The sequence below is a fragment of the Gymnoscopelus microlampas genome (genome assembly GCF_963454915.1).
Source record: "Gymnoscopelus microlampas genome assembly, chromosome: 12".
Classification (NCBI taxonomy): Eukaryota; Metazoa; Chordata; class Actinopteri; order Myctophiformes; family Myctophidae; genus Gymnoscopelus; species Gymnoscopelus microlampas.
Window position 1 is genome coordinate 7,596,286 of NC_139949.1, and position 24,584 is coordinate 7,620,869.

At 41.4% G+C, this 24,584-nt stretch overlaps 1 protein-coding gene across 1 annotated transcript in view; it reads left to right on the forward strand.

Annotated features, from left to right (window-relative positions):
- LOC311057155 (NACHT, LRR and PYD domains-containing protein 3-like) overlaps positions 1-24,584 on the forward strand; it is a 103,762-nt gene that overhangs the window by 26,682 nt on the left and 52,496 nt on the right. The window contains exons 2-8 of the mRNA XM_084074106.1: positions 5,596-5,661; positions 5,828-5,987; positions 8,201-8,266; positions 8,473-8,592; positions 10,806-10,871; positions 11,078-11,197; positions 23,029-23,148. Coding sequence (XP_083930232.1) covers positions 8,516-8,592; positions 10,806-10,871; positions 11,078-11,197; positions 23,029-23,148 — 383 coding nt within the window. The 5' untranslated portion in view covers positions 5,596-5,661; positions 5,828-5,987; positions 8,201-8,266; positions 8,473-8,515. The remainder of the gene's footprint in view (positions 1-5,595; positions 5,662-5,827; positions 5,988-8,200; positions 8,267-8,472; positions 8,593-10,805; positions 10,872-11,077; positions 11,198-23,028; positions 23,149-24,584) is intronic.

Sequence of the window (24,584 nt, forward strand, 5' to 3'; positions counted from 1 at the left end):
TCAATATTAAAGTGTTACTGTTTTACTTTTGTATTTACTTTATATTTTTAATGTGGACACCACAGTGACGCAGTCACGTCGTCTACAGCAACACCACATACAACATTCAAACAAAGAAAACAAAACAAAAAACAAGGCAAAACAGGCACAAAAACGAACCAATTTTCACGTTCATACAAATCTTTACAAATATTTTTCTTTGCTGGCCCCCCATCATCTATTCCATCTATATCATCTATTCCACCAGACCCAGATGTTCAGCAGTCTGATGGAGGTAGGTACAAAGCTATCTGAGCCCCTTTTAGTGAGTGTCGAAGCTCTGTAACGCCAGCCTGAGGGCATCAGTTTGTAGTGGTTGTGAAGAGTGTGTGTATTGTCCTCAACTATTTGAGAGGCCTTCTTTACTGTCCGTTTCTTGTGGATGCTGGTGAGTCAGATCAGTGGTAAGATCATCGGGAAGGACCAGGAGCCCCTGGTCCTTCCCGATGATCTTACCACTGATCTTAACAACCCTGTCGAGAGGTTTCCGGTTGATGACACGCATCACACCAAACCATGATGTGATGTTGAAAGTCATTGTGGATTCCACAAAGGACTTGTAGAAAGCCTGCAGGATTGATGGTCGGACCTGAAGCTTCCTCGTTGTTGGCACTTAGAGTGAATATTCTCGGCGTTGGTCTTAAAGGCGAGCTTGTGGTCGATGCTGGTGCCAAGATATTTGTACTCCTCAACGTGCTCTATTGTCTGGCCATTTATCTCCAGGGCCGGGGGAGTGGGCGGGTCATGCCTGAAGTCCACCAGCAGTTCCATCGTTTTGCTGGGGTTTAGGTCCAGGAAGTTGTTCTCACACCACTCTGCAAACCTGTCCATTACCCCAATGATGCGGTCATTGGAGTTAGTGGTGTCAACAATAACCGTGTCATCAGAGCACTTGATGAACAGCATCTCAGGGTCTGAGCTGCTACAGTCATCTGTATACAGGGTGAACAGGACTGGTGAGATGACAGATCCTTGTGGTGCCCCGGTGGATACAGTTCTATCGGAGCTGTAGTTGCCGTTGAATCTAACGGCCTGGTGTCTATCTGTGAGGAAGGAGAGAATGAGCAATATGATGTGGGGGATTCATCCGGAGGAGTTTCTGTCCCATTAGATGAGGTTGCACAGTGTTAAATGCACTTCAGAAGTCCACAAATACCATCCTGACAAAGGACTTGGACTTCTCCAGCTGTGTGTAAGTGTGATGCAGCAGGGTTATCACTGCATCATCCACACATCTCTGCTGCTTGTATGCAAACTGGAGTGGGTCTGTGTGCCCACTAACCTCCCTCTGTAATGAGCCTTTCAAAGCTCTTCATCAGCAGAGATGTTAAGGCTACGGTGCGGTAGTCATTATTGCAGGTGGGGTTACTTTTCTTAGGGACTGGGCAAATGATGGAGGACTTCCATATGGTTGGTATGGAGTGTTCAGACAAGGAACGGTTAAAGAGTTTACAGAAGACCTCAGCCGGCTGCTCAAGACAGACCTTCAGCAAGCGCCCACTGATTTTGTCAGGACCTGGGGCCTTATAAGGGTTTGTTTTCTTGAGCACCCTTTCCACCTCCCTTGGGTGAAGCTCTAGGTTGTTGTTAGTCGCTGCATTACACAGGAGGTTGGTGGTCAGCTCCTCCCTCTCCTAAGTGAAGGTGTGTGTATCAAACCTGCAGTAGAAGCTGTTCAGGTTCTCTACAAACTCCACACATTCCTCTGCTCTTAGGTGGGACGGGAGTCTGCTGTTTTGCACGCCAGCAAGTGTCTTGACACCTTTCCAGGCATCTCTGGCTTTGCCCTCCTGGAAGAGCCTTTCCACCTTCTCCTTGTACTCCCTTTTGGCCTCTTTAATTTCCTTGCTTCACCTGAATCAACTTAGCCTCAACCCTATTGCCGGAGGTAAATGCTATTTTTTCCTGATTAAGTGTATGTTTTAGCTGTTTTGTGATCCAGGGTTTATTGTTTGAAAAAACTTTAACAGTCTTTTTTGGAATAATCATGTCCTCACAAAAAATAATGTAGTCGGTAATGACCTCAGCAGCCTCCTCCAGACTGTCACTGGTCCCATCTGTGAATGTTTCCCAGTCAGTACAGTCATAGCAAGCCTGCAGTGTCTCACTGGCCTCCTCATTCCACTGCTGCACCTGCCTTTTGACAGCTCCCTCTCTTTGTAATGTAGTGCGGTAGGTGGGGACTAAATGAATGACATTATGATCAGCTGTACTTAAAGGGGGTTTCTTATGCCCTATATGCATTCTTCATGCTGGTATGTGGGGATAGTCTTTTTGAGCCGACAGCTGTTGTAGTCGCCCAATATTAGTACAGGGGTCTCGGGGGCATCGTTCTCTATGCATTGTTCCCCATCCTGATGAAACACCAGGTATAAAAAGATTCAAAGAAATTGTCAATGTAGAGAAAACAGCCGATCTGGAAACAGCTCACGGGTCAAGATGCATTGTAAACTTATAGATCACAATTTATTAAATTCTGTGTTATTCCATTGTAATTTCAGCGTTTATACATTATTTTATATACTGATCTTATATTGTTTTATCTCATATGATTACCATGATGATTTTTTATTATCTTACTCTTTTTTTTATCTTACTACTTTAAAGCACTTTGTAACCTGATTTGGAAAAGTGCTATAGGGAGAGTGGGGTAATGTGAGACACTTTTTACATTTTCTCCCCTCTAGGTGAGCTAAAATGATATATCAGTAAAATGTACACATTTCCCATACATTTGGGATGTTTCCTAACAATGGAAATTATCAGAATGTATTCAAGACAAAAGGCAGTGAAAATATGATTGTTTAAAAAAAAAAAACAGGTCTGGGGTAAACCGGGACAAACCAGAAAAATCAATGGGGTAAAGTGAACCAGCGTGGGGTAAACTGATCCACTTACTTTTTTCAGTTTAAAACTACCATAAAAACACATGTTCTAACAGTTAGAATACCGACAGCTAGCTTGACAACCACACATTCCAGAACTAATGTCAGACAGAATCATGGAAATTGGTCATTAAGCACATTTTGTTCTACACAATTGGAAGGTGGTCTGGTGTCTCACTTTACCCCAGGTCTGGGGTAAACCGAGACAAACCAGTATTAACCAATCAAACCAATAATAGATTATCAAACCAATTAGATTATCAAACCAATATTAGATTAAAATATGTTTAAGTACTAAACTTAACTTTGAGACAGTTTCCCACTTTACCCAAAGCCATTTGTCTCACTTTACCCCACAGCCACATTTTGGTGAAAAGGACCACTTTTAGCAATTCTGGCTAATCTTCAATTAGCATTAATCACATGGATGTATAGGTTTGTAGTTCGTCAACATGCATGACATAAGTTTTTCTACCTGAATCAATTTTCTTTGACACAACAGCTGATTATGTTGACAGCCAAAAAAAATGTTTTACATGTAAAAAACATATTTTAGTGAAAAAAAACATGCTTACTACAGCACAATGAGGTCCTCTCCTCCATGGTAAGTGGGACATGGGAGGGGCTTCAAAATCTAATGGTCATATGACCACACAGGTGTTGTGGTCAGGTGATAAGGGGGGTGTCTTACTTTACCCTGTGTCTCACATTACCTCACTCTCCCTACAAATAAATTCATTATCATTACACCAAAAGCATTGCGGTGATAATGATATTTAAATACTGTATTTGTAAATGGAAGCATACAGTATAGTGTATGGCCTATATACAGTATGTTGCCAGAACCATTATAATAATGTTATGCTTTTCAAAAACAAAACAAAAACAGACTTAATTAGAAGCATTTAAAAAAAAAAAAAAATCAGTTAATGTAGCCACTGTCCCCTTCCTATGACTCAATTTGGGGTCCTAACCCACAGTTTGAGAACCTCTGTTTTATATGGTATCACTGTAATCCTTCACAATCAAAACATGGGTGTAGACATCACCTATTCTGTATTACAGGGGAGGCATGCGTTAATCCGACAGACCTTTTCTCCGACTATGTGGCATCCGCGTGCGGTTAGGGTTAGGGTGCGGGTTTGGTTCGGGTTTACTGTTTAATGTCGGAGCACTGCGCAGTATCATGTTTGGTTGAGGAGATATGATGCAAAATACATTTGGTTATGGCGGAAAGTAAAATGGCTGCCATGGCCATTAGGGAGTGTTTTTTGCAATGGCTCCATATCTGAAATTGTTCAGGGCCCCAAACTGTACAAACTTTTATGAAAAAGTGAAAGATTTGACAAAACCACCGGACTACCTCACAACAGATTAGAACATGATAAACATCTATGTAAGCACACAAAACCAGTATTATTTTAACGGGGAAATTTGGTAGTGATGTGTTGAAAACCAGGACATTTTAGTGTTTTAGAGATATTTGTCATGGACTTGGGACACCCAGCTTAAACCTGGGGCCAGTAAGCAAATTGTTGATGACCATGATGGCTGCCTTGAAACATAAGGACCAGTTGTGTCATGCATGCTCTGGGCCCTATCTTTCCTTACCCCTTATGCCTAAACGTACTAGCCATATTTTACCATAAAAATAAAATGTTTTTCAAAATAGTAAAAAAGAAAAAGGGGGAACCTCTACACTTATCTACTGTACCTTATTAACCTCCATACAGTACCTCCACCTCCCACTCACACATCCATGCTCCTGGGGTACCAATGCACCGCTATCACACCCCTATACAACCAAACCTCACTCACCTACCCCACCAATCCCCCACTTTGCCTGGGCTCTGTCGGGGGTCAGAGCCAACCCCTCTATGATATAGCGCACCAGATAATGCATGTTAACAAGCACATGTAATTTGAAACAATTCTGTCCAAACATAATTGTACATAATATTAACTTTAATATCAGAAAATAAGAAAGGATGTTTGAATGTTTGGGAATGTTCCAGGAACATAGCACGCAGTTGAACACAGGGCCCTTGGAGAAAGAGTACCCAACAACCTTTTAAAAAGTTTACTCTGTGTGTGTTAACAGAATAGAAAGCCGTGGAACATACAGCAGGACTCTGGGAACATAGGATTGACACTTCTCAGATATTGTGATTTCCTTTTTTCAACGTCACTGACTAAGTAAGAGTGGCTTATCATCGGTATTGACTCAGAATGAGGGTGTCTATTCCCAATTCAATGCGCTTGACCCCTGGATTGCTGAGGTGGAGCAACACCTACCATCATCTCTCAGTACTTAATGCACGTCTTAGTTACCCAAGCTATGCTACTCATACACCGAGGTTCTTTGGGATCGAACCCAGAATCTTGTGATCCAAAGGCGACTGAGCTACCTGGACACAAACAACGTGATTGAATTGACCATTACCTATTCACCTGAACAGTTTATGATGTTGTACATTATTTGGTTATGGCGGAAAGTAAAATGGCCTCCATGGCCACCAGGGGGCGTTTTTGCGATGGCTCCATATCTGAAAATGTTCAGGGGCCCAAACTGTACAAGTGTACCAAGTTTCATGCTTTTATGAAAAAGTGAATGATTTTCTCTCAATCCTCCGGACTACAGAACAGTGTTGTGTGATTGTTATGATTCCAGAAGTGAAGACCAGAGACAGACACCAGAGTCTCCAGAACACAGCAATGAACCAGACTTCCAGACAAAGTAAGTCATTGTAAACTTTAATTCATGGTTAGTTTCATCAGGAATGTACTGTATGTACCAGTGTTGTGTGATTGTGATGATAACAGAGTTGCCATAAACAGTGTTGTGTGATTGTGATGGTAACAGAGGTGACATAAACAGTGTTGTGTGATTGTGATGCTAACAGAGGTGACAGAAACAGTGCTGTGTGATTGTGATGGTAACAGAGGTGACCAGAGTCAGAGACCCGTCTCTCCAGCTCCAAGCAGCATGAGCGGTATCTACTCTCTATCTTCTACTGGACTCTCTTCAGACGTCAGTGATTAACCTGGACCTTCACACTCAAAGTAAGATCATTGTAAACTTGAATTAATGTTGGTTCATGTTATTAAGGACACTTCATCAGTCTGACACAGAGTGTTGTGTGATTGTGATGATAACAGAGATGACAGAAACAGCTTAATAGAGAATACACAGTGTCAGAATACCTGAGCACTGGGACTGACCGAAAACTAAGGACAGCTTTCACTAGGTACAGACTCAGTGAACACAGCATTGCAATAGAGAAAGGCCGCCAAAGACAGATCTGGCTCCCAAGGGAAGACAGACTGTGGAAACAGAGCTACACTTGCACCTGCCCACTGTACCAAGACATCACAGACATATACTGACCACCTGCCCACTGTACCAAGACATCACAGACTTATACGGACCACGGATTACAAACACCTAAAAAGAGTTTGAAAACATGACCAATGACCAGGGCAGGAATTTCACGGCGGCCATGGCCGTCGTTGCCCCTCTCATTGGCCGTGTGCCCCTCGAATAATGACATGCCTTCACGGCCACAGTGGCCGTGGTGCCCCAGCTGCGCCCAGCAACTGATTTCACAGTTTTTCCTCTGCGCAATTTTCCTGTCAATACGGGTTTTTTTTAGACACCAGTCCCTTTCGTTGAGCTGCGCAGCTACAACATGCACAGTGGTAGGTAGGTTTGATTTTGAGCCTCCTATGAACCGTCGGAATCCCGCAACACAGTGTAATAGACACAAAAGCATTACCGGGCCAAACAGGAGATAAATCTAACGCAGCCTGTTGAACTAGTCAATGGTGAGAGAGGAGAGAGAGACAGAGGATTCCGTAGTCCTACAGACCGATGTGCCCCGATGTTTTTTTCAACAGCAAAATATACAGATGAATACATCTGATAAAATACAGCGAAATCCCCAAATTATGAGTCTTAATATATAGCATTATTATATATAACTGCAAACAAATTAAAAGTTTAGGCTATCAATATCATACAAAAGAGTGACCTCACCGCTCTGATGGACAAGAAATAAATAATCCTTTTGCAAACCACATCCATGTTCTGTTCGTTTGTCAACAATGATCTAAATGGGACGTTTATTTCAGCAGCTAGAATGTGACAGTTTTAGTCCGTCTTTTTTGGTGCGCAACACAGCCCGCGTTTAAGTGAATTGCTTTCACCTGCTTACCCCTTATGCCTAAACGTACTAGCCATATTTTACCATAAAAATAAAACGTTTTTCAAAATAGTAAAAAAGAAAAAGGGGGAACCTCTACACTTATCTACTGTACCTTATTAACCTCCATACAGTACCTCCACCTCCCACTCACACATCCATGCTCCTGGGGTACCAATGCACCGCTATCACACCCCTATACAACCACACCTCACTCACCTACCCCACCAATCCCCCACTTTGCCTGGGCTCTGTCGGGGGTCAGAGCCAACCCCTCTATGATATAGCGCACCAGATAATGCATGTTAACAAGCACATGTAATTTGAAACAATTCTGTCCAAACATAATTGTACATAATATTAACTTTAATATCAGAAAATAAGAAAGGATGTTTGAATGTTTGGGAATGTTCCAGGAACATAGCACGCAGTTGAACACAGGGCCCTTGGAGAAAGAGTACCCAACAACCTTTTAAAAAGTTTACTCTGTGTGTGTTAACAGAATAGAAAGCCGTGGAACATACAGCAGGACTCTGGGAACATAGGATTGACACTTCTCAGATATTGTGATTTCCTTTTTTCAACGTCACTGACTAAGTAAGAGTGGCTTATCATCGGTATTGACTCAGAATGAGGGTGTCTATTCCCAATTCAATGCGCTTGACCCCTGGATTGCTGAGGTGGAGCAACACCTACCATCATCTCTCAGTACTTAATGCACGTTTTAGTTACCCAAGCTATGCTACTCATACACCGAGGTTCTTTGGGATCGAACCCAGAATCTTGTGATCCAAAGGCGACTGAGCTACCTGGACACAAACAACGTGATTGAATTGACCATTACCTATTCACCTGAACAGTTTATGATGTTGTACATTATTTGGTTATGGCGGAAAGTAAAATGGCCTCCATGGCCACCAGGGGGCGTTTTTGCGATGGCTCCATATCTGAAAATGTTCAGGGGCCCAAACTGTACAAGTGTACCAAGTTTCATGCTTTTATGAAAAAGTGAATGATTTTCTCTCAATCCTCCGGACTACAGAACAGAGTGTTGTGTGATTGTTATGATTCCAGAAGTGAAGACCAGAGACAGACACCAGAGTCTCCAGAACACAGCAATGAACCAGACTTCCAGACAAAGTAAGTCATTGTAAACTTTAATTCATGGTTAGTTTCATCAGGAATGTACTGTATGTACCAGTGTTGTGTGATTGTGATGATAACAGAGTTGCCATAAACAGTGTTGTGTGATTGTGATGGTAACAGAGGTGACATAAACAGTGTTGTGTGATTGTGATGCTAACAGAGGTGACAGAAACAGTGCTGTGTGATTGTGATGGTAACAGAGGTGACCAGAGTCAGAGACCCGTCTCTCCAGCTCCAAGCAGCATGAGTGGTATCTACTCTCTATCTTCTACTGGACTCTCTTCAGACGTCAGTGATGAACCTGGACCTTCACACTCAAAGTAAGATCATTGTAAACTTGAATTAATGTTGGTTCATGTTATTAAGGACACTTCATCAGTCTGACACAGAGTGTTGTGTGATTGTGATGATAACAGAGATGACAGAAACAGCTTAATAGAGAATACACAGTGTCAGAATACCTGAGCACTGGGACTGACCGAAAACTAAGGACAGCTTTCACTAGGTACAGACTCAGTGAACACAGCATTGCAATAGAGAAAGGCCGCCAAAGACAGATCTGGCTCCCAAGGGAAGACAGACTGTGGAAACAGAGCTACACTTGCACCTGCCCACTGTACCAAGACATCACAGACATATACTGACCACCTGCCCACTGTACCAAGACATCACAGACTTATACGGACCACGGATTACAAACACCTAAAAAGAGTTTGAAAACATGACCAATGACCAGGGCAGGAATTTCACGGCGGCCATGGCCGTCGTTGCCCCTCTCATTGGCCGTGTGCCCCTCGAATAATGACATGCCTTCACGGCCACAGTGGCCGTGGTGCCCCAGCTGCGCCCAGCAACTGATTTCACAGTTTTTCCTCTGCGCAATTTTCCTGTCAATACGGGGTTTTTTTAGACACCAGTCCCTTTCGTTGAGCTGCGCAGCTACAACATGCACAGTGGTAGGTAGGTTTGATTTTGAGCCTCCTATGAACCGTCGGAATCCCGCAACACAGTGTAATAGACACAAAAGCATTACCGGGCCAAACAGGAGATAAATCTAACGCAGCCTGTTGAACTAGTCAATGGTGAGAGAGGAGAGAGAGACAGAGGATTCCGTAGTCCTACAGACCGATGTGCCCCGATGTTTTTTTCAACAGCAAAATATACAGATGAATACATCTGATAAAATACAGCGAAATCCCCAAATTATGAGTCTTAATATATAGCATTATTATATATAACTGCAAACAAATTAAAAGTTTAGGCTATCAATATCATACAAAAGAGTGACCTCACCGCTCTGATGGACAAGAAATAAATAATCCTTTTGCAAACCACATCCATGTTCTGTTCGTTTGTCAACAATGATCTAAATGGGACGTTTATTTCAGCAGCTAGAATGTGACAGTTTTAGTCCGTCTTTTTTGGTGCGCAACACAGCCCGCGTTTAAGTGAATTGCTTTCACCTGCTTACCCCTTATGCCTAAACGTACTAGCCATATTTTACCATAAAAATAAAACGTTTTTCAAAATAGTAAAAAAGAAAAAGGGGGAACCTCTACACTTATCTACTGTACCTTATTAACCTCCATACAGTACCTCCACCTCCCACTCACACATCCATGCTCCTGGGGTACCAATGCACCGCTATCACACCCCTATACAACCACACCTCACTCACCTACCCCACCAATCCCCCACTTTGCCTGGGCTCTGTCGGGGGTCAGAGCCAACCCCTCTATGATATAGCGCACCAGATAATGCATGTTAACAAGCACATGTAATTTGAAACAATTCTGTCCAAACATAATTGTACATAATATTAACTTTAATATCAGAAAATAAGAAAGGATGTTTGAATGTTTGGGAATGTTCCAGGAACATAGCACGCAGTTGAACACAGGGCCCTTGGAGAAAGAGTACCCAACAACCTTTTAAAAAGTTTACTCTGTGTGTGTTAACAGAATAGAAAGCCGTGGAACATACAGCAGGACTCTGGGAACATAGGATTGACACTTCTCAGATATTGTGATTTCCTTTTTTCAACGTCACTGACTAAGTAAGAGTGGCTTATCATCGGTATTGACTCAGAATGAGGGTGTCTATTCCCAATTCAATGCGCTTGACCCCTGGATTGCTGAGGTGGAGCAACACCTACCATCATCTCTCAGTACTTAATGCACGTTTTAGTTACCCAAGCTATGCTACTCATACACCGAGGTTCTTTGGGATCGAACCCAGAATCTTGTGATCCAAAGGCGACTGAGCTACCTGGACACAAACAACGTGATTGAATTGACCATTACCTATTCACCTGAACAGTTTATGATGTTGTACATTATTTGGTTATGGCGGAAAGTAAAATGGCCTCCATGGCCACCAGGGGGCGTTTTTGCGATGGCTCCATATCTGAAAATGTTCAGGGGCCCAAACTGTACAAGTGTACCAAGTTTCATGCTTTTATGAAAAAGTGAATGATTTTCTCTCAATCCTCCGGACTACAGAACAGAGTGTTGTGTGATTGTTATGATTCCAGAAGTGAAGACCAGAGACAGACACCAGAGTCTCCAGAACACAGCAATGAACCAGACTTCCAGACAAAGTAAGTCATTGTAAACTTTAATTCATGGTTAGTTTCATCAGGAATGTACTGTATGTACCAGTGTTGTGTGATTGTGATGATAACAGAGTTGCCATAAACAGTGTTGTGTGATTGTGATGGTAACAGAGGTGACATAAACAGTGTTGTGTGATTGTGATGCTAACAGAGATGACAGAAACAGTGCTGTGTGATTGTGATGGTAACAGAGGTGACCAGAGTCAGAGACCCGTCTCTCCAGCTCCAAGCAGCATGAGTGGTATCTACTCTCTATCTTCTACTGGACTCTCTTCAGACGTCAGTGATGAACCTGGACCTTCACACTCAAAGTAAGATCATTGTAAACTTGAATTAATGTTGGTTCATGTTATTAAGGACACTTCATCAGTCTGACACAGAGTGTTGTGTGATTGTGATGATAACAGAGATGACAGAAACAGCTTAATAGAGAATACACAGTGTCAGAATACCTGAGCACTGGGACTGACCGAAAACTAAGGACAGCTTTCACTAGGTACAGACTCAGTGAACACAGCATTGCAATAGAGAAAGGCCGCCAAAGACAGATCTGGCTCCCAAGGGAAGACAGACTGTGGAAACAGAGCTACACTTGCACCTGCCCACTGTACCAAGACATCACAGACATATACTGACCACCTGCCCACTGTACCAAGACATCACAGACTTATACGGACCACGGATTACAAACACCTAAAAAGAGTTTGAAAACATGACCAATGACCAGGGCAGGAATTTCACGGCGGCCATGGCCGTCGTTGCCCCTCTCATTGGCCGTGTGCCCCTCGAATAATGACATGCCTTCACGGCCACAGTGGCCGTGGTGCCCCAGCTGCGCCCAGCAACTGATTTCACAGTTTTTCCTCTGCGCGATTTTCCTGTCAATACAGGTTTTTTTTAGACACCAGTCCCTTTGGTTGAGCTGCGCAGCTACAACATGCACAGTGGTAGGTAGGTTTGATTTTGAGCCTCCTATGAACCGTCGGAATCCCGCAACACAGTGTAATAGACACAAAAGCATTACCGGGCCAAACAGGAGATAAATCTAACGCAGTCTGTTGAACTAATCAATGGTGAGAGAGGAGAGAGAGACAGAGGATTCCGTAGTCCTACAGACCGATGTGCCCCGATGTTTTTTTCAACAGCAAAATATACAGATGAATACATCTGATAAAATACAGCGAAATCCCCAAATTATGAGTCTTAATATATAGCATTATTATATATAACTGCAAACAAATTAAAAGTTTAGGCTATCAATATCATACAAAAGAGTGACCTCACCGCTCTGATGGACAAGAAATAAATAATCCTTTTGCAAACCACATCCATGTTCTGTTCGTTTGTCAACAATGATCTAAATGGGACGTTTATTTCAGCAGCTAGAATGTGACAGTTTTAGTCCGTCTTTTTTGGTGCGCAACACAGCCCGCGTTTAAGTGAATTGCTTTCACCTGCTGTTGTACTGTGCGGAGTGTGCGCACACTCCGCCCGGGTAGGTCACCCTGGCTTGGCGGAGATATGCATATCTCCGCCAAGCCAGGGTGACCTACCCAGGCCCATGAAATTCATATGCAGGCATAGTAGCCATATAGAATGAAATCTGCAAAAACTGACTCATATACTGATACAGAACCATATATTGGCTAGATATTATCGCTGTCGGGTGGAAATCTTGTGTTCCTTTTTTATTATTATTTAAAAACAATTTAAAATCGTGAAAATAGCCAATCTACAAGCTGTAATTATTAATAATTAAGAAATACTATATTTTAAAGAGTGAAATATCAACTAAAGTCATTATTAGTGCAAGTTCAATCACATTTAACATATAACTATTTATACCAAGCTACCCTCACCAACATGTACATAACTATTTATACCAAGCTATCCTCACCGACATGTACATAACTATTTATACCAAGCTATCCTCACCAACATGTGTATAACTATTTATACCAAGCTATCCTCACCAACATGTATATAACTATTTATACCAAGCTATCCTCACCAACATGTACATAACTATTTATACCAAGCTACCCTCACCTACATGTATTATTTAAATTATTTGAAATTGATTGATTGATTGAATACTTCTAAATAAAGTATTCAATCAATCAATCAATTTCAAACGTCTAGTTGCAATGTGACAAGGCTCTGTTCTGTTTCTTAATTCGTTTTCTTGTGTTTTTGACACTTGCTTTGGCAACTGTCGTCTCTGGACCATAAGGGGACCGGAAGAATACGAGTCAATATCCAAATGACGGGGAAATAAGCCAACGCTCAGAGACCGAGTTTCCGTTCTCAGACAATTCCATTTTATTGTCAGAACCCTTTAGCAAACCATACATACAAGTCAAATCGTCATATGGTGCATCTTTGTTCATAGAATCTGCTTATTCTGCTGAACGTGACAACTGTGTATAGCCAAAACACAGAGCCCCGTTTGCTTCTATTACAAGTCATTATATACTAAAACAGTTAACATAAATAGACTAACTTCAGTCTGTGACTGTCAATCACAAATGCTTGGGCCCGCCCCATCTTAGTCAGCACAATGAATTTAGAATCTGCCTTGATTTGTACACATTATTCCCTTAAACCTTATCTATAGAACTGTACTGTTTCCATACACTCACATTATGACATTATTATACAACATTCTATTAGTTTTGAAATAAGCCTAAACAGTAACATGTCTGACGTGGTATAAATGATTTACATGATCAAAATGACTTAAAAGAAACGCATCATTAATCTCGGATTTAAGAGACAGAATGATCGTGTTATCCCACTATAAAGGGTTTTCCCTCGGCCCTATTTTACTAAAACTTAGTCCTATATTTATCTGTGAATTTAGAGAAGATCAGTAAGCATTTAAGTTTGTTCCACCCAAGTAGAGAGCAGTTGTCAGTCTATTGGCCATATTGCCTAGTTTAGACTGCGCTTAGCTCAGCCTGATTCCACGTTTAGACTCACATCCAAGACACAGGACAGAACAGCTGAAGGTGTCACCTTGAACAATTCACTGTAGCGGGCAGTCTCCACTAGGATCTCCCCAGATAGTGACTAGTGCCTTTTTGGTCTTCACCTGTTTATGAGACACTCTACCGGTTTTGTGCTCATAATGTACTAATATCATAATAATTTCATATTTCATAAGCACAGGACCCGATATGACACGACATTCCCCTCTTAAAGAATTACTCAATATTCTTTACAATAAAATAGTCGGGGCCTGTCGGGCATACGTTCCTATGCACCACCTATAAAGCAATCTTGAAACTTTGGTTAGAAAAGACAAATTATTCCGTTTAGAATGGTCGACCCATTCCCCCTCTAGGTTATTGGATTATAAAGTGAATCATCAACAAATCATTATACATTAAACAAACAGAAATAATATCACTGCTGGACTTCTTCACACAAACCTAAGGAAAACTCAAGTTAATAAAAAACATCCTTATTACAAGTTGACATGTTACATTGTGTGGACAAATACAAATACAGAGACACAGTTCTGTTTTTTCTTCTTCTTTTTTTTTCCTATACTAACAAACGAACGCAATTCCTTCTTCTTGTCCATTTTGAACAATTCAACATGAGGCATAAGTTTGAATGCCCTCGCCATGATGTGTGCTCAATCTGCAGATTTGAGCACCCACCATAGTTCGGAAAACTCGCACATAATGCCCCACAAGAATGATGCTCCTTTCTGTCCGAATTTTGTGGATCACACAGGAATTATCATCCTGAGGCTTGTTACTTCTGAACAGAATCACAGCCATTTCAGTACTTGACTGACATTGTCAATCAGGATTCGCTTCTCCATACCTGATCCGTAGGGGGGGTGCCCCCTCTTCTTCATATGAGCAAAAGAAAGTATCGTGCCTTTCAATTTTGCATGTAACTTGATGTGTCTCAGGTAACTCCGGTACCTGGAACTTCCAAACGCTCGCTTACTTGTCAAAAACCATGTAGATCTGAGACCTCTCGCCCTCCTGTCGCCAGAGATGTTACACCCTGGCCCTGGCAAAGATGTTTTGTAGAGCCGGTACTGTTGAGTTGACCTGTAGCTGCTGGTCCCCACTCCCTGCTGGTGTAGTGGTGCGGAGATGAAACTGCTGTCAGAAACTGCTCCGGCGTGGCGGGTTGAATCTCATGCAGGCTGTATCCTCAAGCCTCCCCTCTCGACCATGGTCTGTGATGATCGCTGATAGGTGAAGGTGTGGAGATAGGTATCACTGCGGTTCCCTGGGGGTAGACGTCCGAACGACCTCTGCTTGTCCCTGGGTCCGCTGTTTCCCTCTGCCAGCCGTCATCCTGGTCCAAATGGGATGACTTCTCCAACTCAGCACCTGCTTAATTTCTCCTAGTACAAAACAAAAGCCTCCCTACACCTGTTCTACATAAGCTCAACAGATGTCCTTCTTGCTTAACACTCATACATTCAGGGGTTAATCACTCATAAACACACAGTTTAACTCATGCTGTTAAGATTTAAAGAACCTATCATTAAATTGTTGAATGCACTGATTCTTCAGACAGTACATTCTCCTGGACTCTGGTCCAGTTGTTCCTGCATAATTTGTACTACTACTACTACTCCCTCCAATATTAAAATGATCTTTCCCACTTTATCGATATTTTACTCTTCTAATTCCTTTTGTATTTCATCAATCAATCGTTCCATTTTGTTACTCACTTACCACAGCTTTTTTCCATATAACTCTTATATTTTCCTAATACTAAATAGCCTATTTTAAGTTCTTTACTGCATGCAATCACATCTTACTTTTCTCCCAGATTTGTCTGACTATAATTTCCAACGTTTGTGATTTATTAACGACACATCTCTTAATTTACTGTGACTCCCTCAGAGTGCTCTAATTAACTTGTTCTTTTGTTTAAGCATGTTCCAATGTATTTTGCCATGATTTGATAATCATGAAAATATCCCAAAACTGTGAAGTCTAAAGGACAACCACAGAACTATTTTTCCTTAAATGAAAATTTTCCAAGATAAACTGACAATATTTGCAATCTGCATACTCTATAATTTTGTTAGTAGACTCTTGAAAACATATTTGCTAAATCTAACATTAGTTTTAAGGGAAGAGTTTGTTATTAAGTTTCAAAATAGGCATAGAAGCAAGTTTTTTAGCTCTTTTTTTTTTTTTTAAACTCCCACACCAAACTATAATCTGTGATGTATCATGTCCTTGTGTCAAGTTCAAGAGGTGGCTTCTATTTTCCTTGTACGTGATACTCCTCTGGTACTTCCAATATCTCCAATATTCACCAACACCTAAAGTAATGTCTCTGCACATTTCAAATGTCTCTTTTTGTTTTCGAATCACTTCAAGTGTCCTTCAAATGTCTTTTTCTGCAATAACGTTGAATCTTTTGCAGTCAAAATATCTTCAGGCTTACCTCATGCCCACTAGACTCCTAGACTCCTCCCCTCTCCGGTGATCCTTCTTCACTGGATCACCGGTTCCTTCGCAACTCCACTGAGCCCCCTCAACATCATATGGGACGTTGAGACGAAGGTTTTACTGAGAGGCCGCGGACAGGATTATGCAAGATGATGTAACTGTCAGACATGAAACAACCTCTGATGGTCAACCTCGTCCTTCGAACTGCATCTGTGTGTAATGGCTTGTCCGCTGGCAAACACCTGTCTGCCCCTCTTAATGGTTCCACCTTCCATCTGTGATGGCTGTGGTCTCCTGTAGCAACTGGATCAAACTGTCGGGGACACATGGACTCGCAAAACATAGGGAATTCATAGATGCTTTTCCCTGGACAACCATGCGGTCGTCAGTTTTAGTGTGGGATTCCTGTGTGAGCTTTTTCGATTACCTCATTCCCTCTTTTGAAAACCAAAGCACCCTCTCCTGCTTTTCCCAATTCTTTTGGATAAAATATGCTTCCCTTAGGCCACATTAATTAGTATTTGTTCAAATCGTTTCAGTCACAAATATTGCCACTCCATCTTTTACTCCAGACCTTTACTAAAATATCAGAATTCCTCAGTATTCTCTCTACTGAAAGTATGTTTTACACTGTACTTTTTCACATAAAAATAAAACACAAACTGTGGATATCATTGCGTCAGTTACGTCAGAGCGGTTCGTTCAAAAGAAACTGATACTAGTGTAATATATTGTATCAGAAATGTGTCAGTTTACACAGCACACAATATTCTACAATCAGTATTACATATAAACTTTTAAGCATTGTCAATTTTAAAAAACTGGGTGCAAATTTAGTCAACACATGTACACTCTATGTACATGCTCGAATAATGTATAATTGTGCTCTCTGTTAGAAGCTGTAGCAAATGTAAACAAAAGGTATTAAACTCTTTTGCCAAGGATAGGAGGTTTTAAAGCTCCACTTAAGTCCAGCCTAAAAACACACTCTATTTTAGAAACATATAATCTAATCAATGAATAGTTTAAATCGAGAATCAAAGCACTTAAGTCCTTCTCCTTCTTTCTAGAACTAAGACACTTGTCTGGGACTACACTAAGCCCCTCTGGTTACTTTCAATATCACTTAAGTCCTTCGGATCTCCCTCGACAGGGCGCAATCCCAGGCTGGACCCCTTTCCATCTGAGGTCTCTACCCAGGCTCCCCTGGACAAACATCTCAGCCTCCTGCTTCCCGGTGTCTTCTTTTCAAAAACACCGATCACAGGAGCACCACTCGCCTACTTAGCTGTCCTTTCGCTTTCAGCTTATGATGGCCTGACTGTACATTGAGCCGGGCGCGGCGACCATTCATGGATTTAATGCCTATATGCGACCCGACCGGCCGGTGACCCAGTCGATAGCGATCCCTTACTCAAAGTGTGATTGGCACTCTGAGCAGGAAACCGACGGTCTGCTCCCTATCCCATTCTCGCTATGGGTATAGAAACTTTAACCGTTTTCACCAGCCTTGCCTGTAACCGGTGAGCCCCCGCGCTCTCTTCCGGTTAGGTGTGGACTGTCATCCACGCACCATGTGCTGCCTTACAACTAGCGGCAGTCGGCACATCGACTAGACGAAACCACGGTAGAATGTAAACTCATTCTTCATTAGACACGGGGGCCTTCAGTACTTCTCCCCAGCACTATAGAAAGTCTTTAACGTGCCCTCGGAACCTTGCAGTCCCACCGTCGCCTGTTTTGAGCAAGGGATTGGAGTGCCTACCTCCTAACCTTACTCAAATATTCTAATTTTGCAACAATTTAAAAGTCTGGTCGATACATTACTCCTTCCAGACTGGACCTGTCCTTGTTAAGCGGGCACTAAACACTCAAGTCATACTGACAATCGTTAAGCCTCCCTTGTGAAGGCTATCTAGGAAATAAACAGATCAATTGTTAACACAACAGATAAACAGTGTTAATCAACATACTTAACATACTAGACCTAGAAATAATACTAAGTTACCTCATTAAACTAAGAACTGTTAGAAGAAAGCAACTCTGTCATCATGCAAGAAAATAGTGTCGAAAAGACTTAATATCAACTGTCCTTAATAGACAGGCTTCATACTTTGACCGCCAGAGGGAGCCAGTCTGACTCTGTCAATCTCAGCTTCCTCTAGTGGTAAAATACACTTTAATGCCGTCTAATAGGTCACTCCCACAGGCAACATGTCATCACGAATGATCACGTGACGATCAGTGCGTCCAGTAGGGTGAACTCCTAATTTCTCTTTTGCAATACTTAAACCAAAAACGTATTTCAACTTATTCTTAGCATCTGTGGTACATCACAAAAATCGAGTATAATTACACGTCTGTAGCTTCAAATCATACACATTCGTGTCATTAAAATAGTAACAGACCGATTAACTGTTCATAAATTGTCATTCAAATTCAGGTTTAATCTATTTAAAAATATCTACTTTGCTTTTAACATATCAATCTAAATAGGTTATTGGAGGATGTGATAATTCATCAAATAATCATGGGTATGAAACAATTGTAATTTATACTTTTAGTAAGGTTTTAAGGCCACTTATAGCACCACTTTCGTACATCATTCAGATATTATGGGGAAAATATCTTATTTGTGTACTTAAGCAGGCAATCGTTTTCATCAAATTTCTCCTATCATTCACTATTTAGCTACAATCAAACACTTAGTCTCAACTTGCTCTGTTCCTTATCCTATACCTTAGTCAGCTTAAATGTGGTACATCCATGAATTAAATCACACAGATATAACGCATTATAGGCAGACCTAAAAAGTATCATGGAAAAGTAACACTCTGCTTCCACAGAAATGATATTCAAATAAAGTCGGACATCACTCCCATGATGGCCCATTAATGATCAATTGAATAATAAAAAGCCAAATTCAATGCCATATAACAAAGCAACATGTCTCTTATATACAATAGGCCTACCTTAATTCTCTTAATTTGAACATCAACAGTGATTTTCGCCAATTTAATCTATCCCTCACAATAAACAATAGGCCTACAACCAGCAGCCCAACCGTACTCCTCTTTCAATAACATGGAAACAACCATTCAATAAGCACTCATAGCCTACCATACGATTCACATGAAACAAACACATCCAGTTTCCCCCACCAACGGGACTAACACGCACACGCACGCACAAGCACGCGCACATACACACACACACACACACACACACACGGACTATTGTAACAACAGTACCAAACACAAACGACGAACACAAAATACTACTTGTGTGGCTACACAGCCCAAACACAGTTTAACTCTTCTCATAACGACCACTTAACGACTACAAAGGAACAAAACAACGGTAAAACATATCAACAAAATTAAAGCACTGCTCCACACTTACTGTGCCAAACGGACAAATAACACTGTTACAGAGAACTTTCAAGACAACAGAAACTTGATCCATGGTTTCTTAAAAGACAAGTCTTCCTATTTAAAATAGAAAGACAGCATAAGACTAAACGCCAACTTGCGATTAAACAACCTTTCCCATACACAAGAAAAACGTGTGAAGAGCCCTTTTACAATTACAGGGTATGAAGTGAAATTATTTTAAATTTAAAAATCAAAAATAAATACTTTTACTCCCTAAAAAAGATCTTATTCCAACCAACCAAAAGGAATCTCATACAAACGTTTAAAGAAGGAGATATTACGAATGTAATATATATAAGAAAGATAGCTTTTTAAGATTTAAAAGCTAAAACTCTTCAGCGGTTTCGCCTCGCCGGATATGACGTGCAACGCAGAAGTCAAGACGTGCAGAAAAAACTACATTTCCGGACTACAAAATACGCATACGGTAGCGAAAATGCCTTTCCCCTCAAAAATAAACAGCATCACGAAACAATGCCTACACTATCTCCCCATGAGACTTGTTTTACAATAGATGATGATAAATTTAGACCTTCTAACCTCACCTGTTTACACAGTCAAAAGCAAGAACGCTTCATTAATCATGTAGCCTGCACTAGCCACATTCTAATTAACTGGCTCTTAAGACAAAACATAACCGTTCTATTCCCCTCCGTGGGTTTCCAAAAATCAAAAAACAAACTTCATAATTACACAAATTTCCACTCGACACAATAGGCCAAGATAAATGCAATTACTCCATTCTTTCACTCAAGCGAAATATTTAAAGTCTCCAATTTCAACCATATAGTCCTCTCCATCCCTTACAATAATATAGCGGAACCCTAAGTCCAAACAAAAGTTTTTTAGCTATTTATAATACTCCACTCATCCCCTCTACAAAACATTAGTCCCTATAACAATGTTTTGTACAAACAAAGCAAACTAACAAGACACCTCATCACCGTAGACAAAGTCCTGTAAACTTTTTAGCATAGGCTTATACCGAACGTCCCGAACGTCAGCACCGCAGGAACAATTCACGTAAAAAAATTATGAATAGAAAAAGCCACACATGCGCATTGCAGCTTAAATCCACGCAGCTACCTTACAGTAACAGTAGCCTATACAAGCCACGCCAGGTTATTCTAAGCACCCCCCTCTCAGCCCCACACTCAACGTGGTGGAATGCATGAAAGGAGAGAGAGCTAATATGACATGACAGCTCGTAAACACACAACAAAACACATGAAAACACAAGCAATATAATAACCAATTGGCCATTATCCGAGACCCACATTAGGTCACAAACACTACAAGCAAAGGCTACAGCGCCGCTTGGAAACAACACATTTCAACTCACAACACAAATACCTCTTCTCAGTCAACTTCTCCCGGGTCCAACAAGTGCTCACCAGCCGGAAAACCTTTCCAGCTATTCCTATTCACTGAATAGGTTGTCGTGTACTACACAACTCCTCTCTAATAGATATTTTTACCGAACCAGAACATCTGGGGCGCTCGTATATAAGTGACTAGGCCAGGTCAAATATTGATAACGAGAATCTATTTTACAAGACCTATACCATCACTGACTGAAAGAGAACGTCTCTATACAGTCCGCTGAATGCTATTTTCGTGCTGTCCAGGGATGATAAAGAGTCTTAAAAGTGAACCACAACAAGCTAAATGTCACATCATACTTTTTAACTTGTATATTTAATTAATCAATGGCTTCCACCCCATTAAGGAATTAAATATTAGCCTACGGGTGGAACACAACAAGCCGAACCAGAACATCTGTTTAACTTGTATATTTAATTAATTCATGGTTTGAACTACCATAAAGAAATTAAAGATTACGGGTGAACGCCAACCCCTCTGATCAGCGAAACGCGAACATCGCCATCCAGCTAATACAACAAAGGGACCATAACACAGACGTCCACCACATACGACGACAGGCCTACACGCCAAGCGCGTCTCCAAAGACGGTAAAAAACAAGAGGCTCTGAACGGAGACCAACAAACCCTGCCGGAAACAAACACGCATCTCCACCGGAACCCAATGAGAGCAGACGACTCGGTTCTTTGACAACATACCGAGAGGAAACCAGACTAAGCAACATTAAAAGCATAGATATCATCACATACCTCCAACGCTGCACAACCGTCCGATTAACCCACGATAAAGAGGAAGGCTGGTTCGCCATTGTCTGTCGTCTCTGGACCATAAGGGGACCGGAAGAATACGAGTCAATATCCAAATGACGGGGAAATAAGCCAACGCTCAGAGACCGAGTTTCCGTTCTCAGACAATTCCATTTTATTGTCAGAACCCTTTAGCAAACCATACATACAAGTCAAATCGTCATATGGTGCATCTTTGTTCATAGAATCTGCTTATTCTGCTGAACGTGACAACTGTGTATAGCCAAAACACAGAGCCCCGTTTGCTTCTATTACAAGTCATTATATACTAAAACAGTTAACATAAATAGACTAACTTCAGTCTGTGACTGTCAATCACAAATGCTTGGGCCCGCCCCATCTTAGTCAGCACAATGAATTTAGAATCTGCCTTGATTTGTACACATTATTCCCTTAAACCTTATCTATAGAACTGTACTGTTTCCATACACTCACATTATGACATTATTATACAACATTCTATTAGTTTTGAAATAAGCCTAAACAGTAACATGTCTGACGTGGTATAAATGATTTACATGATCAAAATGACTTAAAAGAAACGCATCATTAATCTCGGATTTAAGAGACAGAATGATCGTGTTATCCCACTATAAAGGGTTTTCCCTCGGCCCTATTTTACTAAAACTTAGTCCTATATTTATCTGTGAATTTAGAGAAGATCAGTAAGCATTTAAGTTTGTTCCACCCAAGTAGAGAGCAGTTGTCAGTCTATTGGCCATATTGCCTAGTTTAGACTGCGCTTAGCTCAGCCTGATTCCACGTTTAGACTCACATCCAAGACACAGGACAGAACAGCTGAAGGTGTCACCTTGAACAATTCACTGTAGCGGGCAGTCTCCACTAGGATCTCCCCAGATAGTGACTAGTGCCTTTTTGGTCTTCACCTGTTTATGAGACACTCTACCGGTTTTGTGCTCATAATGTACTAATATCATAATAATTTCATATTTCATAAGCACAGGACCCGATATGACACGACACAACATTAACATATGTTTATTCATGCCAACAAATCTCTGTTCAATTCAATTCAACTGACAGAAACAGAGTGTTGTTTGATTGTTATGATAACAGAGGTGACCAGAGTCAGAGACCAGTCTCTCCAGCTCCCAGCAGCATGAGTGGCATTCTCTCTCTCTCTTCTACTGGACTCTCTTCAGACGTCAGTGATGAACTTGGACCTTCAAACTCAAAGTAAGATCATTGTAAACTTGAATTAACTAGAAGTTCGAGCCGCTGCGTGGCTCTCACATCTAGCGTGACGTAGCGCCCACTTCGCATCGCAGATCCACCTGACAGCCACCTCACAGTGTTAGAGAGACCATTTGTGACCCACCGCGATAAAGGATAAGTCATCTAGGCTTTTTTCATTTTCGTTTTTTCATGTCATATGAAAGCAGGGAATCATAGCAAAATAATGATATATTGGTTAATAAGATTGAGTGAATAGTTTTGAAACTACAGCTTATAGAACTGAAGTCAAGTTAAAACTCTTCAGTAGAGAAAAGACCAGTTGAATGGATCTCATTCAGAGATACCTTTTCACAACAGTTTTAACAAAATATGATTGTTTATACATCTTTATTTCATATTTACATTAGACACAAGCCAACAGAATAGTGATACCTTTCAAAACGATCGGGTAGAAATAGCGGATTTTACCTCGATTTCGCAATGTTTGGATGGAAACTGAGGATTTGGTTGGCACTGCTAGCAAAAATGCTAGCTCTAACCTTAGATTTTACTACATGTTTATGCATTTATTTCTTATTTACATGTTGATTTAAGCTCTGAAATTTCTGTCAGACATACTCTAGTATGGGAAGAGTATAACTGGGCTATTAACTCATTTTGTATAAAAACACGTTTTTCTCCTTTCCTGAACAATGGGCACCAGCGAAATGACTGTCCTTCAGTCAAAAGTGGTCACATTTTGTTAAAGTTGGCCAAAGGCGTTTATAATTTTCGGACATGGCAAAACTGCTGAGAGCGCTGTGAAAAGTAGGGCAAAGTCGCTTATAATTACTGTACATGGCAACACTGGCGTGCACGCTTGTTTCTGTCAGTCTCTCTCTCTCTCCCCCTCCCCCTCTCTCCGTAGCTGTCCTCCTCGGCCTCTCTCGCTCTCTGGCCACACTCTGTCATAATATATCCACACACACACACACACACACACACACACACACACACACACACACACACACACACACACACACACCTGCGTGGTCCCATGGCTGCGTGCAAAGTTTTGTGTAGTAAAGTTTTGTCTCTCTCTCTCTCTCTCTACCCCTCTCTGTCTTTCTGTGTCTTTCTCTCCCTCACTCGCGACTTTGAGCGAAAAGATTTGTGTTGTCTCTCAGCCTTTCAGTTTCTCTCCCCCCTCCCTCTCTCCATCTCCCTGTGACATTCTCTGTGCTGTGTGCTCTGCAGGGGGAGGGGCTACTGGCAGTAGATCTTCAAGGCAACAACACGTCGACACGCAAGGCGCTGTTAGCTTGTAGATCTGTTTTGACGTTGCAGTACCCGCGGAAGTGATTTGCATAATTATTGGGTCATAATGTGTTTGATATTAATTGTACATTGTGCAAGTACAGTAACAGTATGGGAAGCAGCTGTTGTTACAGGCAGAA